The sequence below is a fragment of the Podarcis tiliguerta genome, assembly GCF_965153285.1.
Source record: "Podarcis tiliguerta genome assembly, chromosome: 2".
Classification (NCBI taxonomy): domain Eukaryota; kingdom Metazoa; phylum Chordata; class Lepidosauria; order Squamata; family Lacertidae; genus Podarcis; species Podarcis tiliguerta.
This window is the reverse complement of record NC_139535.1, coordinates 1982839-1998792: the sequence shown is the minus strand read 5'-3', so window position 1 is coordinate 1998792 and position 15954 is coordinate 1982839. Positions and strand designations below refer to the sequence as shown.

The 15954-nt window shown below is 47.2% G+C and overlaps 1 protein-coding gene across 2 annotated transcripts; it reads left to right on the top strand.

The window, feature by feature from the left end:
• The first annotated feature begins 3466 nt into the window (after positions 1 to 3466).
• Positions 3467 to 15438, top strand: LOC310670572 (zinc finger protein with KRAB and SCAN domains 3-like). 2 transcript variants are annotated; one of them, XM_083426127.1, is made up of 7 exons: positions 3467 to 3569; positions 5662 to 6215; positions 7849 to 7975; positions 9229 to 9332; positions 9549 to 9675; positions 11934 to 14516; positions 14978 to 15438. In XM_083426127.1, the coding sequence occupies exons 2-6, from the start codon at positions 5844 to 5846 to the stop codon at positions 12647 to 12649; spliced, it is 1446 nt and encodes a 481-aa protein (XP_083282253.1). In that variant the 5' UTR covers positions 3467 to 3569; positions 5662 to 5843; the 3' UTR covers positions 12650 to 14516; positions 14978 to 15438. The 2 variants fall into 2 exon arrangements, with proteins under 2 accessions (XP_083282253.1, XP_083282252.1); XM_083426126.1 differs by having other exon boundaries at positions 3469 to 3569; positions 11922 to 14516.
• Positions 15439 to 15954: the final 516 nt, after the last annotated feature.

Sequence of the window (15954 nt, the reverse complement as noted above, 5' to 3'; positions counted from 1 at the left end):
CATTTTGGACTCACAAAGAATTACCGGTAAGCTTTCCTTGCAGAAAGTTGATAATAACCCCTACAATGGCTAAAAACAGAAAGGTGGTGTTCCCTCTCCAAGAGTTTCCTGCTTAAGTATAGGACAGGGTGCTGCAGTTGTCCATCTTCCTCCTTCTGGCAGAGTTGCCCCAACTCCTATAATGGAGGCATCCGTGAAAAGGATAAAGGGCTCTAGGAAAGAGCTCTCAAAATAGGCTCCGTTCAAAACTAAACAGGAATGCCTGTACAGCATCACCTTTGACATACTGAGGTAAAATCTCCACCCCGCAACAATGGCTGCTCTTAAGCTTCATTTCCTCCATTTTTAAAAGAAACATGTCTTTTCCATGGGCCATCTTGCCCTCCCTTTCTCTTGCTTTTTCCTCATGAGCTGCTCTGCTTTCTTTCTCTCTCTCTCTCTGCCATATCTCTCTCAGCCTGTATCTGTGCTAACTGAACGTCAGCTGCGATTCTGGCTTCTCCAGCTGCTAATTTTGCCTTTTCTCTTTCTGTTTCAACTTTGTTTTTCTTTCTCTGCTTCAACCTTATGTCTTTCTTTATCTGCTTCAACTTTAGCCAATTCTAATCTTAGCCTCATCGTTTCTAATTCAGTACAGTGGTAGCTCGGGTTAAGAACTTAAGTCGTTCTGGAGGTCCGTTCTTAACCTGAAACTGTTCTTAACCTGAAGCACCACTTTAGCTAATGGGGCCTCCTGCTGCTGCTGCGCCGCCAGAGCACGATTTCTGTTCTCATCCTGAAGCAAAGTTCTTAACCCAAGGTACTATTTCTGGGTCAGCGGAGTCTGTAACCTGAAGCGTATCTAACCTGAAGTGTATGTAACCCGAGGTACCACTGTATTAGATACAGCAGCTGGGTCATCCTGAGTCTCTTTTGCTTGGTGATTGCTGGCCGTTTTCTGACAGAATTTTTTTCTTTTTAAAATAAAATAGTCTCAATACTTTATCAAACTAGTTGTTCTGTATCTCTGGGTACATTGCTGTGTGGGTTTTAACTTCGTATCATGGCGCTTCCACCAATTAATATGTGATGGCGCTACAACCCTCTCCCCTCTTTCACCCACCTCACAGAACAACAGTCCCACAAATTCCCACAAACTACCCCAGATTATGTTGTGGGGGACTTGTGTGAGAGAAAACGTAATAATTTGGAGTCTCGGGCAGGATTTGATCAAATAAACAATACATATTTTATTTAACAAAGGTTGTTTATGAGGGTCCTGTGTTAGGATATTTCCGTTCCACCTTAAAAGGGAGCAGGATGTTTGTGTCACAGCCTGCGTATTTCCTGTTTCACAGGATGTTTATGTTGTGTCTTTGCTTTCGTTTCTCTCTCTCTCTCTGTGCCGGAACACTGAAGCAGGCAGTCATGTTTTTCTTTGTTCTGATTAACGCAGAATAAACTTGTAAATAATGCTCTCTTGAGTGCATCTTTCGCTGTGCATTATCTGCTGATAGAGCGTGCACGGCTCTGGAATGTGGCAAACTATTTCTGGAGCTCGTGTCGCTAATTGCTGATACTGCGTGTCTGCGGGAGATCGATGGACGTCCGGAGACGACGTGGAGTCATGATGGACTTTGTCTCCCTGGCAGTATCCCAACATCCTGACCTTCTTTCTTCACAGACCCCTGTGTGATTTACACAACCTCCCCAAACCTGCAACACCCCACTTTGCACCAGATGATAGACTCTGGGGAAAGGGACATTGCATCAGCCATCGGAAATGAGACACCAAATTTAACCACATTGCAAGGAGAAAATCCACTCAGGCTGCCAAGTAATACAGGAGTCTTGGGGGGATGTGGACGGGGGGGACACTTGTGGTGGTTGTTGGGATTTCAGTACCCACAAGCTGCCAAAAGCAGCATGAGCTGTTTACATCAGGTGCTGTTGGGACAGGAAGTCTGCTCAGGAGAAATTGGTGTGCTTTTCTCAAAGAGACAAGTCGCCTAATTATCAGCCTCTCTGGACTGAAGGAAGATTCCTGGACAAAGGCTTTGGTTGTGTGTGTCCAGTTGCACATTTAAATATTATTTCTCCCTCCTCAAGAAAATGAATCCTGACTATGGTAGTTTGTGAAGGTTGCTGGGAATTGTACCTCTGTGGTGGGTAAAGTACAGTTCTCAAGATTCTTTTGTAATAAACGAAAATCTGCCCTTATTCACTTATGGGGGACACAAGACCCCTTATAGAGTCCTTTGCAGGTTCTCCATCAGTCAGAGAAAATAACAGAGGCCAACCAGAGAATACTGAGAAGCAAAGCAGCTAGTAAGCCTAGCAGCTAGTGTGCCCCCTTCACACACAGGAAAGGAGGAGGACCCAGAACCAAGGTGTGCCCGCCCTTATATAGACATTTTAAATTGCCAGCCCTGGAGTCCAAGACCACCCCCAGAAACATCATACCTATATCACAGAAAGGGTGGTCTACAAGAGAAATCTGAGTGCATTGTTTACCTCCTGTCTGGCAGGTTACCTGTTAATGCTTACATGATTGGATACACTAGGGAGCCTGGCCAATCTTCTGTAATGACAAATACTTAGTTCCTGAGCCAGGTCACAGGCTCACACCCTATTCACACACAGACATACCCTTAAGACAGGATTTGTGAATGAAAAGACAATGGGGAGGCTTTTCCATTTTCCTTTGACCTTGCAGAGAAATCATTTGGACAGTTTGGAAGTCAAAATGGTTTCAGGGCTGTTTTCCTGAGCTGCTTCAGGCATGTGGTTTATATATTTATGTATGTGTTTGCTTGGTACATTTATAAACACACACACACACACACACACATATATATATGACATTAATTTTTTTATTTCACTTTGAAGGAAAGGATCTGTTTTAAAGGACTTGGGATCAGTGCGTTTTGTTAGACGGCCAACCCCGCAGCCCGGGATTACTATGCGGAATTGCAGATATGGGAGGGTCATCTAGCCCAACCCCCTTATAAAGCAAATGTTATTTGCACTCAGTGAGTGCCCCTTCCCCACAGGGGCAGATGGTCTTTGCTTTACTACCTTTCAGACTCTCCCAACAGGCGTGTCTTGGCCAGGGGAACCGCTCGCCACTTGAAAAGCCTCTGCTGAGCCCGCTGCTGCAGTTCCTATCCTGACCGCCCCCTTCTCCTCCCCCCTCCCCGCTTTTGCATACATCCGCGTGCATGAAAGGAAGAGCAGCGCAGGCTTGGCATTTTGTTTCCTTTTCTAGGCGGACAGGGACGCTGCCGCAGACTAGCCTTGCAAAAGGAGAGAGAAGCTTTCTGCAAACCTGGCGGGGCTGGGGGGGGGGGACTTTCCATCCCTTCCCCTCCCTCCCCCCCCCACCCCGCGCGAAGTTGCCATAAGGGTTAAAGCCAGAGAGTGCAAGCTGCTAGAGAGAAAAAGAGAGAGAAGGGGATGCTGGATACTGACCCCCCCCCCGCCACTCCGCCCAACCTCTTCCCTTGGGAAAGGGGGCGTGGCTTAAGCGGAACAGCTGGTGGTCCGCCCCCTCTGCCATCGCGCGCCGCCTTTGCCCTGCAAGGAGTCGGGTGAGTGCAAAGCGGGTGCAGCAAGCTCCGGGGTGTTTGTGTGTGTGTTTGTGTGTGTTCAATGCAATGCAATGCAATACCCGTGGAATTGAGGGTGGGGTTGGAGAGAGAGCAGGCAGGGAAGCTGCGAGTCAGGTGGGGGGGGGTTGCAGCTGATTCATCCTCGTTGCATAGAAGAGACAGGGGTTTCTCCCTAAAGGTGCGCTCTCTCTTTCTCTCATTCACTCTCTTTTTCTCTCATTCACTCACACACGTGTGTCTGCATGCACACACAGATCACGTGAAGAGCCCTGTAGTTTCATTAGGCCAACGGCCCATCTAGTCCAGCATCCAGTGTTAGAATCACAGAATCGTAGAGTTGGAAAAGGGACCCTGAGAGTTATCTAGTCCAACCCCCCCCCCTTCAAGACAGGAATCTCAGCACTGTGTCCTTACGGTGAAGAATTGGAGCCCAAGAGCATCTCTCCCCTCAGGTGGCTTCCATAATAATTTAATAATAGTAATGATTATATCACCTGTATTTTAAATTGGTTTTCTGTCTCTCTCTCTCTCTCTCCCCCCCCCCCCATTATGTTTTTATTGTAATTTTACTGGTGTTAGCCGCCCTGAGCCCGGTTCTGGCTGGGGAGGGCAGGGTATAAATAAATTATTATTATTATTATTATTATTATTATTATTATTATTATTATTTATTATTATTATTATTATTTTATATGCCACCCATTAGAGTGGGTTGCCCCAGCCACTCTGGGTGGCTCCCAACAGAATATGTGTTCTAAAAGTAAGATTTTTATTTCCTTGACATCGGGCCCTCTGCCTAGTTCCCCGTCATTGAGTTGATACAGAATAAGTTGAGTTCATATAGAATAATAAGTTGATATCCTAAATTTTCAGCTTCTCTCAAAGAACCAGGATCAGGAAGTTTTTAATGTTTGATGTCATGTTTTTATATTTTGCTGGAAGCCACCTGGAGTGGCTGGGGAATTATTATTATTATTATTATTATTATTTTATTATTATTATTATTATTATACCACTTGTTCAGTGCATTTGGAAGCATCTAAATAACTTGAGGTAAAATATGCAAACAAAACATTCACTCCTGATTCACCCTGTAAAAAGGTACTTGCACTGGCATGCTTTCGAACTGCTGGGTTGGCAGGAGCTGGGGCCTCCGACCTTCTGGTTGGTTTAGGCGTCCCTATGACTCACTGTGTGCAATCCTACCAGCTGAATTTTATCTGAGTCCTGGGATAGCTCAGTTGGTAGAGCACGAGGCTCTCAGGGTTGTGGGTTCCAGCCCCACCTTGGCCAAAATATTCCTGCATTGCAGAGACTTGGACTTGGTCCCTTCCAACTTTGTAATTCTGTGGTCTATGAACCTCACTTATGAGGGAACCACCACAATTACAGTGGTGCCCCGCAAGACGAATGCCTCGCAAGACAGAAAACCCGCTAGACGAAAGGGTTTTCCGTTTTTCAATGCGCTTCGCAGGACGAATTTCCCTATGGGGCTTGCTTCGCAAGACGAAAATGTCTTGCGAGTCTTGAGATTTTTTTCCACTCCCCACCCCCTTTTTCTAAGCTGCTAAACCGCTAATAGCCTTTTAGCAGCTAATCCGCTAATCCCTTAAGCCTTTAATAGCCGCTAATTGCCGCTAAACCGCTAATAGCGCTAATCCGCTAAGGCACTAATAGGGTTGCTTCGCTAGACGAAAAAACCGCTAGACAAAGAGGCTCGCAGAACGAATTAATTTCGTCTTGCGAGGCACCACTGTATTTCTTTTCTAAAGCAAAATTTTGTTAGACGTTCCGTAGCCTACCTTTGCGTAATAGGAGTTTGCCCTTTCAAGATTGGAGAGTGAGAGGAAAAGGAATCTCAGAGCGGGCTTTTTTTGTGGGGGAGGGTGGGACAGACATGACTTTTCTGGTCAGGGGGCAGAAGGAGCTTGGGTTGATCCCTAGCTAGAGATTCTCCATCCCCTTGTCTTGGTGCAGATTTGGGTCTCTGCCTCCTAGGAGAAGGAAGTCCCTGCTTCTCAGCTTCCCCCTGGTGTCCTGTCCCCTAAATCTCACCTGCTTTTCCTTGCAGACTGCAGACCCAGTTTCCTCCTCTGCTTCTTTGAAGGCATCTTCCAGTTTTGCCAGAGGGGGACCTTTGCAAGATCCTAATCTCCTCCTCACCCTGTCCCAAAGTCACACGCTCCTACCCTCCAGAAAGAAGGCGGTGGTGGAGGTTCTGCGCTGGAGGCCAAGCTGTTGTGGAGCTCAAGGATGGAGGAGCAAGACTCAGCTGGGCCTGAGGCGGGAGAAGGTCCCCACATCGTCCAGGTTGGGAGCAGTGGGGCCATCTGGGGGGACTTGCCACAGAAGTGCTTCCGGGAGTTGTGCTACCAGGAAGCTGAGGGTCCAAGAGAGATCTGCGGCCAGCTCCGCTCACTGTGCTATCAGTGGCTGAAGCCGGAAAGGAACACAAAAGCCCAGATGCTGGACCTGGTGGTCTTGGAGCAGTTCCTGGCTGTCCTCCCCCCGGAGATGGAGAGCTGGGTCAGGGAGTGTGGAGCGGAGACCAGTTCCCAGGCGGTGGCCCTGGCAGAAGGTTTCATCCTGAGCCAGGCAGAGGACAGAAAGCAGGAAGACATGCAGGTGAGGCTTGTGGCTGGAAGGGGAAATGATAATGAATTGAAAAGGATGTTCAAAATAACTTTTCTTTAAAAAAACAGGAAGTTTTTCTTTTGATAATTATAGGTACAGAACTACCTAAATTGTACAGGAATTTATTTATGCATGCAACTACAGCAGCAAGAATGTTACTTGCCCCAAAATGGAAAGAAGCAGAAGTCCCAGTAAAGGAAGAATGGATACAGAAAATTATGGGAATAGCAGAAATGGCTAAACTTTGCCGGAAGAATAAGAAAGCAAGATAACAAACTTTTTAATTAAGGAGTGGAAATGGTCTATTATTTACAGATAAATTGTAAACAGATAAAAACATTAGCAGGATTATTGCAATAACCTGCAGTTATTTAAGGGTATATGTTTATAGTAGATAATTAAATGAACAAGTTAATTGAATTTGGATATGCAGATGATATTAAAAAATAAATTGAAGGAACCATGGAAAGAGGGGGGAAGGAAGTCAATTTTTGAAATGTTAAATGGATTGTAAAACTAATGAAATGTATAAATTTGAAAAGTATATTAAAAAAAAATATTTATTATTTATACCACCCTTCATCAAAAGATCTCAGGGTGGTTTTTATATGAAGTGGTACCTCGGGTTACATACGCTTCAGGTTACATACGCTTCAGGTTACAGACTCCGCTAACCCAGAAATAGTACCTCGGGTTAAGAACTTTGCTTCAGGATGAGAACAGAAATCATGCTTCGGCGGTGTGGCGGCAGCAGAAGGCCCCATTAGCTAAAGTGGTGCTTCAGGTTAAGAACAGTTTCAGGTTAAGAACGGACCTCCGGAACGAATTAAGTACTTAACCCGAGGTACCACTGTAATAATAATAAATATGAATTGCAATTGATAATAAAGAACAAGCATTTTCTCCTCACCCTGCCTGAATGTCATACTTAACAGTCTGTATATTTGAAAGACAGTGTGTCATTCCTTTTAATAATAATAAAATCCTCAGTGGCGCCGCAAGAAATCTGCTAGCACATTTGCAAAGCTAAGCAGGGTCCGGCATGGTTTCAAATTGGATGGGGAACCATTTGTTGAGATTCCTGCACTGCAGGGGAGACTACACGGCCCTCAAGGTCCCTTCCAACGCCACCATTCTGTGAGTATTGGCTGCCCATCTACTACCAAGGCAGGTTCAAGTTCCCTGTGTTAATTTACAAAGCCCAAACTTAGGTCCAAGGGAACCTCAGAGATCACCTTCTGAAACCTTATATCTCAGCTGCATCACTGACATCATCTGCAGCAGCATCGCTGGTCGTCCCTCCAGTTGCCGAGGCTCATTTGAAAACAACAAAAACACGAGCCTTTAGTGTCGCCGGATGAGTTCCTGTGGAACTCTCTGCCACTGGAGATTCAGCAGGCTGTTTCCCACTTCAACTCTTAAAACGTTTGCCTGGAAATCCTCTATTCCGCCAGGCCTAGGAAGGCAAGCTAAGAATACGGACTTCAATGCTAGTTAGCTGATTTCAGCATTTTTGTTACGGTTTGACGTGCAGTTCTTGTAACCTGCTATGATCAATATTTTTCCCCCTTTCCAAATCTCTCTCCCCTCCCTTCTCTCTCCCCGGGCTCGTTGCCCTTTTCAGCTGCAGGGCTTGCTAGCCAAAGGGGCCGCAGATTTCCTAGGGGCCAAGGAGCATCCGCCAGAGGCTACACGGAGGCTGCTCTTCAGGTGGATCAAGCAGGAGGGGGACGGAGGGCCCCCCTCCCTGGGTAAGGACCCCCCCATGGAGGGCCCCCCCATGGTTGTTCCTGACTCACATGAACTAGTACAAATAATAATAATAATAATAATAATAATAATAATAATAATAATAATTTATTTGTACCCCGCCCATCTGGCTGGGTTTCCCCAGCCACTCTGGGCGGCTTCCACAGAGACCAAAAATACACTAAAATGTCACACATTAAAAACTTCCCTGAACAGGGCTGCCTTAAGATGTCTTCTGAATGTCAGGTACAGTGGTGCCTCGCAAGACGAAATTAATTCGTTCTGCGAGTTTTTTCGTAGAGCGAGTTTTTTCGTCTTGCAAAGCACCACGGCGGGGAGGGGTGGGGAGAAGCAGGGCAGTTGCCGCAGCCGGTCCTTGGACTCATCCGCGCCTTGTGGACACCGCGCAACGCGGCTGTTGGAGGGCGGCGGGGCTCAGGAGCGCAACTGCTGGAGGCAACGGCTCCAGAGGGGAGCGCGCGAGGGCGGTGGGTAGTGGCGCAAGGCGGTCGGAAGGTCGGCCGGAAGGTGGGAGGGAGCCAGAGGAGCGGGGAAGCGAGCGTGCGACCGTCGCCATGACAGGAGAGGCAGGGCTGTTTCGTCTAGCGAAGCAAGCCCTTTGGAAAATCCGTCTTGCGAAGCACCTCAGAAAATGAAAAACCCTTTCGTCTAGCGGGTTTTTCATCTTCCGAGGCATTCGTCTTGCGGGGTACCACTGTAGTTGTTTATCGCTTTGACATCTGATGGGAGGGCGTTCCACATGGCGGGTGCCACTACCAAGAAGGCCCTCTGCCTGGTTCCCTGTAACATTGCTTCTCGCAATGAGGGAACCGCCAGAAGGCCCTCAGCGCTGGACCTCAGTGTCCGGGTAGAACGATGGGGGTGGAGATGCTCCTTCAGGTGCGAAAATGCTCCCCTTGACTTTTGTAGGAGGTGAGGCGGTTCTGTTGAACGCGCAAAGCTGCCTCCTACTGAGTTCCCCCTGGTCAGAACTGTCTACTCTGACCGGCAGCTGCTCTTGGTGCTTTTAGGGAACTTGGATCAGACCTTGGGCCTCCCACATGCAAACAGATGCTCTCTCACTGAGCCTTCCCAAATAGAAAAAAACGGAAGCTGTCTTATCCCGACTTGGTCCATCTAGTTCAGTAGTGTCTGCACGGTCTGGCAGCGTCTCTCCCAGGTTCCAGGCAGGGGCGCTTGCTGTGAGAACAGGACGCCATCCTTAGGCTCTAACATTTTAACGTCTTCCTCGTAGAAAGCGCAACAGTCCTCAAAGATGGGGAGACGGCGCTGGGTGTTCCTCCTCTGACGCCTTCTCTTTGCAGCCAGCTGGAAGTGGCTCCTGTCTTACCAGGACAGGTAGGTTTGGGGCGGGATTTGGGGGGGGGAAGGGGGCAAGGACACCCTCTCACCCTAGTCTCCTCACACCCCTCTGGGCCTGGAGGAAATAGCATTGTCTTTCTTTGAAAGCACAGATCCTGCAGGAGAAAATTCAGCTGGCCTCCACCTTCGCTATCTGTTCGTAGGTAATTGCATTTTCTTCTGAATTTCTTCCTTTCTCTCTTTTTAAATCAGAGTCTGGCACCCTCTGAGAAGATGTCTGTTCATTTCATGGAGGAGAAGAGGACTCTCCCAGAACCAGGCCAGGCGTCTCTGCACAGGGGATCTGCGGAGGAGAACACTGGGGATCTGGTCTTTCTGGGTAAGGCTCCTTCTTTGCCTTGTTCACTGATCCAGTTCATTCACTGACCAACTTTCAAGGCCCCATTTATGTTCCGATATATTTGCTGTCCGTAGATGTCGATAGCGGGGCGGGAATTGCTTCTGCAGAAGCCGCGTTGATTCATCAGCAAGACTGGTCCTTCTGCAAGCACAATATAACATTATTTGCCCCAGATTCTCAAAGTCTCTCGCTGAGATTGGGAAATCTCACTCCGGCTCCAGCATTTTGTGAGATGGGCCCTGCTGCTTTCAGGACTAAGCTTTTCAGTCTTAGGAATGGACTTTGAGGAATGGAGGAAAAATAATTTCTATCAGGCACATTGAAGGACAAGCCTTGCAGATGAATCAGCACGGCTTCTGCAAAAGGAAGCCCTGCTTCAATAATGTCTTCGACTTCCATGAATGACAAATGCATAGGAACGTAAGAAGAGACCTGAAATCGGATCAGGCCAGTGGCCCTTGTACTCCAGGATCGTGCTCTCCCAGTGACCAACCAGGAGGCTCTGGGAAACCCTCAAACAGGATTTCAGGTTGGGAGTGTCTCCCTGCCCTTCCATGGATATGTCCTTGGGGATTGATCCTGGGACCTGCTGCATGCCGAGCAGGTGCCCTGATCACTGAGCTATGAGCCTGGAAAAGAGGAGACCATAGCATAATACAGTGGTGCCTCGCAAGACAAAAAGAATCCGTTCCGCCAGTCTCTTCGTCTTGCGGTTTTTTCGTCTTGCGAAGCAAGCCCATTAGCGGATTAGCACTATTAGCGGTTTAGCGGCTATTAGCGGCTATTAGCGGCTATTAGCGGCTTAAGGGATTAGCGGATTAGCTGCTAAAAGGCTATTAGCGGCTATTAAAGGCTTCAGGGATTAGCGGATTAGCTGCTAAAAGGCTATTAGCGGCTTAGATCAGCTGATAAGCGGCTTAGATCAGCTGTTAGGCGGCTTAGCCATCAGCTGTCAAACGGCTTAGCTAACAGCTGTTAAGCGGCTTAGGGGCTGGGGGAAAAGGGGGGGAGGGGAAAAAACCCTGCAGAACTCGCAAGACATTTTCGTCTTGCGAAGCAAGCCCATAGCAAATTCGTTTTGCGAAGGACCTCCAAAATGGAAAACCCTTTCGTCTAGCGGGTTTTCCGTCTTGCGAGGCATTCGTCTTGCGTGGCACCACTGTAGAATTGTAGAGTTGGAGGTGGCCGCAAGGGTCATCTAGTCCAACCCCCTGCAAGGCAGGACTCGTTCACCCAGCGTGGGACTCAAACACATGACCCTGAGATTGAGGGGTCTTATGCTCTACCAGTTGAACTATCTGTATGATTCAGTATATATGATTTGAATCTGTAGGATTCAAGCATCTCAAGGCCTGTCACACGGAAGATGGAGAAAGCTTGTTTCTTCTTCTTCTATTATTAATTCGATTTATACACCGCTGTTATTCCTGCATTCCAACATCTGGCTCACTATTGGAGCTCTCACACAACGCCTGTCACTCTTGCCCTGTCTTTCGTCTCCCCTTTGTTCAGAGCTCAGATTACAGCTGCTCTCGGCCTTCCGTTGTTAACTGTTCTCTCTCTATGCCTGCTTCTTCTTCTCCTGTCAGCACCTGAGCTTTGCTGACAACCGCCCTATACCCGGAGGTCTCAGGGCGATTCACAAACAAGACCACAACATATAAAAACAAACCAAAAACAATAACCTGCCCTGCCCCCAAGCCACATTCTAAAAGGGTGTTGTATGTGAAACAGATCAACCAAAGGCCTGGTTAAAAAGGAACGTTTTTGCCTGGTGCCTAAAGGTGTGTAATGAAGGCGCCGGGTGAACTTCCCTGGGGAGCGCATTCCACAGATGGGGAGCCACTGCAGAGAAGGCCCCGTTCTCATGTTGCAACCCTCCAGGCCTCTTGAGGAGGAGGCACATGAAGAAGGGCCTCAGATGATGATCTCAGGGTCCGGGTATGTTCATATGGGAAGAGGCGGTCCTTGCGATTTCTGGATTTATAGGTCAAAACCAGCACTTTGAATTGGGCCAGGAAACTAATCAGTAGCCAGTACAGTCAGACCAGGATCGGTGTAATATGCTCAAACCGTCTTGCTCATAGAACTCCACAATTCTATGACCTTCTCCCTTTATTTGGAAGAGTTTGCCTCCCCATTAAATATTTTCTGCTCTGTTGATCTAAACAGTGTTGAGCATCAGCTCTCTTCCCTAATTGAATTTCTGGTTTTGGTTCCCTCAGGTAACGGGCGAGAGGATTGCCAGCAGGGCGAAGGGCAGAGAAGGGCAGCTGAGGAGACGCAGAAGTGGGGGAGCAAAGCCTTTGTGTTCGAAGGGGGCGAGGCGGATGAGATTCCGATCGCGGAGGAACGTCCTGCAGGGAAGCGCCGGTACGTCCACGGCAGAGAGAAGCCCTTGAAATGCTCCGAGTGCGGGAAGAGCTTCAACCACCAGGTCCACCTCCTCAAACACCAGAGGACCCACATGGTGGAGGAAACCTACCGGTGTGCCGAGTGCGGGAAGCAGTTCAGCCACAGCTCCTACCTCAGCTCCCACCAGAAGATCCACACGGGGGAGAAACCCTACAAGTGCCTGCAGTGTGGGAAGACCTTCAGCCACGGCAGGAGCCTCAACTCACATCAGATAATCCACACGGGCCAGAAGCCCTACAAGTGCTCGGTGTGCCCCAAGAGCTTCAGCCACAGCAGGAGCCTCAAAGTGCACCTGAGGATCCACACTGGGGAGAAGCCCTTCGGCTGCTCCGAGTGCGGGAGGAGCTTCAGCCAGTGCTCCAACCTTATCAAACATCAGAGAATCCACACGGGAGAGAAGCCGTACAAGTGCTCCCAGTGCGGGGTGTGCTTCAATCAGAGCATCCAGCTGAAGAGGCACCAGATCGTCCACACGGGTCAGGATCCCGTCTATCAGAGCATCCAGCTTAAACGGCACCAGATCATCAACACGGGGTAGGATCCTGCGAGTCCTGAACCCAACCCCTTGCTTCATTTTGGGAGAAAAGCACATGGCTCCCTATAATTGATGTCGTTGAACCTGCCAGAGAACTACGGATGAACTAATTAAATAAACAGAGGTTTAGAGTTGGAAGGGCCCCAGAAATCATCATCTAATAATAATAAAAATAAAAATAAAAGTTATTTATACCCCGCCCTCCCCAGCCAGAGCTGGGCTCATTGCGTCTAACACCAATAAAATCACAGTAAAAACATAATTGGGGAAGGAAAATATAAAAAAAACCCATTTAAATTACAGGTGGCTTAAAAGTCTGCATCAAGAGCATTTCCTTTTAACTAAAACAAAAAACCAAAATGGCACCTCTCTGTGTTGTCAGTTTTGTGCAATAATGCTGAATTAAACCATGTGATGCCGTCTGCTTCTGCAGCCAAATCTTTCTCAAAAATCGCTCCTCAGCCCGTCTTGGGCCTCTGAGTGCATGCAGACACAGGAAGCAGAAGCGGGCTGAGTGATTCATCTAGTATGGTCTGCACTGGCTAGGGAGGCTTCCAGGTACATTGGGGCAGGGGATGGGCCTATTAATGACTGCATATAATTAATGGTGCAAACGGTTGCAGGGGTAGGGGGCTGAATTAAGAATTCTTTTCTAATTCATTTATTGTCAGGCATTCCAAAGCGACTCACAATGCAACAAATTTTGCCTGGGAGAGTCACATGTGTAAAACCCATTGAAATATTTGCATATGTAAACGATAAAGAAGAGTTTGGATTTGATATCCCGCTTTATCACTACCCGAAGGAGTCTCAAAGCAGCTAACATTCTCCTTTTCTTTCCTCCCCCACAACAAACACTCTGTGTGGTGAGTGGGGCTGAGAGACTTCAGAGAAGTGTGACTAGCCCAAGGTCACCCGGCAGCTGCATGTGGAGGAGCGGAAACGCGAACCCGGTTCACCAGATTACGAGTCCACCGCTCTTAACCACTACACCACACTGACCCCTGGACAGTTAAGTCTAGACAAAGGCGACTATGGGGTTGCTTTCAGGCCGAGGGAGCTGGCATTGTCCGCCAACAGCTACCCAGGTCATATGGCGGAAGCCAGAATGCAAGGAAACGCCGTGTACCTTCTCACCACAGCAGTACCTGTTTATCTACTTGCACTGGTGTGCTTTAGAACTGCTAGGTTGGCAGGAGATGGGCCTTTGGGGGTGAAGTCCAACTGTGGGCAGCTTGCAGCACCTGCTGTGGCTGCATCATGTCATGGGCAAATGCTCAATGCCAGCCGTGGGAGTAGCAGCTCCATATGAACTCTGCTTTCAGCCTCCTGTACTGCCAGCTTTCTACAGATTTCTGAAAGATGGGCCAATTATGGGGGCACAGAGATCCCTCTCTCCGCAGGGAGATGACTCTCCTGAAACCACTGGCAATGCCCACATTTCCCTGTGCCACCTTCCCTCCCCATGTTGGTTGTTCCCCTCAGCACCTCCATTATTCCAGCTGCCACCAGGGATTTGATCCACTTTGCTATTAATGTAGCCATGAATGAGAAGGAAAGGTAAAGCAATGAATTTATAACAGGGAGATGGACTAGATGACCCCTGGAGTCCCTTTCAACTCCACATTTCTAGGATTCCAGAGCCAATCCTGCTTCCTAAACACCACTGTCGTGCTCCATGTGACGCCGCAACAGCACTTTTCACCCTGGCCTTGTTGGGCCGGTCCTCACTTAAACAGAGTGCGACGACCTCATAGTATACCAGTAACACGAATTTCTACAAATTACCCTAGATTATCTAGTGGGGGATTTGTGTGAGGGAAAACTTAATGATTTGGAGTCTCAGCATTTGCTCAAACAAACAATAAAGGTTTTACAGTGGTGCCCCGCAAGACGAATGCCTCGCAAGATGGAAAACCCGCTAGACGAATGCCTCGCAAGACGGAAAACCCGCTAGACGAAAGGGTTTTCCGTTTTGGAGGTGTTTCGCAGGACGAATTTGCTATGGGCTTGCTTCGCAAGACGAAAATGTCTTGCGATTCCTGGGGTTTTTTTTCCCCTCCCAGCCTTTTTCCCAAGCCCCTAAGCCGCTTAACAGCTGTTCGCTAAGCCGCTGAACAGCTGATCTAAGCTGCTGAACAGCTGATCTAATCCGCTAATAGCCTTTTAGCAGCTAATCCGCTAATCCCTTAAACCTTTAATAGCCGCTAAACCGCTAATAGCGCTAATCCGCTAATGGGCTTGCTTCGCAAGACGAAAAAAACCGCAAGACGAAGAGACTCGCGGAACGGATTCTTTTCGTCTTGCGAGGCACCACTGTATTAAACAAAGGAAGTTTATGACACAAAGTGGGTAAAACAAAGGTTACTTCAGGTTATGATGTTATTTCAGGTAACCGTTCACCTAATAATATTTATACTAAATGTAACTGATGTTATGGACTTCTAATCAAGCACAGCTTCTTATAAACTTCAGTTGCTTATGTTCGGTTACTTCACTTCAGGTAGATGTCACAGGTTTTTAGACTGAATGGTAAATGCTCAGCTTATTTCCAGTTATTTCACTTCAGTTCTTTCTCAGTTGTTGCACAGCTGTTGCCGCTTAGTACTTTGGTTCTTTTCTTTTTTTTTTAAGCACAACTATCCAGCTTTATTGAATTAAAATACAAATATATATACATACATAGAAGTAAGAAAAAGGGTGAGGGCGAACAAAGGAAAATAAAAAATAAAAAAGTTTGCATTGTTATACAATCAGATATTAAATTTTGAATAAAAAGACTTCCAATTCTTCTCATTGTATTAATGTTGTTATTTACACTTTAACGCACCACTGTCTATTATCTTGATTTATCTTTATACACTACAGTAGGTAAACATTTACGCATTGCACTTTACAAGAATCAATTTAGTTCTGCTAGGAGATTTTTATTTGAACAATAAGTTTTTATATAATGTTTGAATATACTCCATTCTTTATATACTTTCTGATTTGAAAGCCCTCTTACTCTCCCCGTCATCTTAGCCAGCTGGAGGTATTCTATCCTAAGCGTCTGCCATTCTGTTATAGTGGGTGCTGTTTCATTTTTCCAGTTCCTTGCCACTAATATTCTGGGCTGCCATTGTCCCATACATGAACAGTGGTCTTATATTTTTTTTTAATTTCCATTGACATTATTCCTAAGAGGAAGGCTTTTGGTGTGTTTTTTTAATCTAAATTTCAATAATTATTTAAATTCATTATATAATTTATCCCAAAATTCACAGAGGACTATACAGTTCCACCACATGTGCAGATAATAACCCTCT

Coding starts and splice junctions, on each gene's coding strand:
- LOC310670572 (XM_083426126.1), top strand. CDS start 5,844: ATGGAGGAGCAAGACTCAGCTGGGCCTGAGGCGGGAGAAGGTCCCCAC. Junction 7,976..9,228: donor CGGAGGGCCCCCCTCCCTGG/GTAAGGACCCCC, acceptor TCTTCCTCGTAG/AAAGCGCAACAGTCCTCAAA. Junction 9,333..9,548: donor CTCCTGTCTTACCAGGACAG/GTAGGTTTGGGG, acceptor TTTTTAAATCAG/AGTCTGGCACCCTCTGAGAA.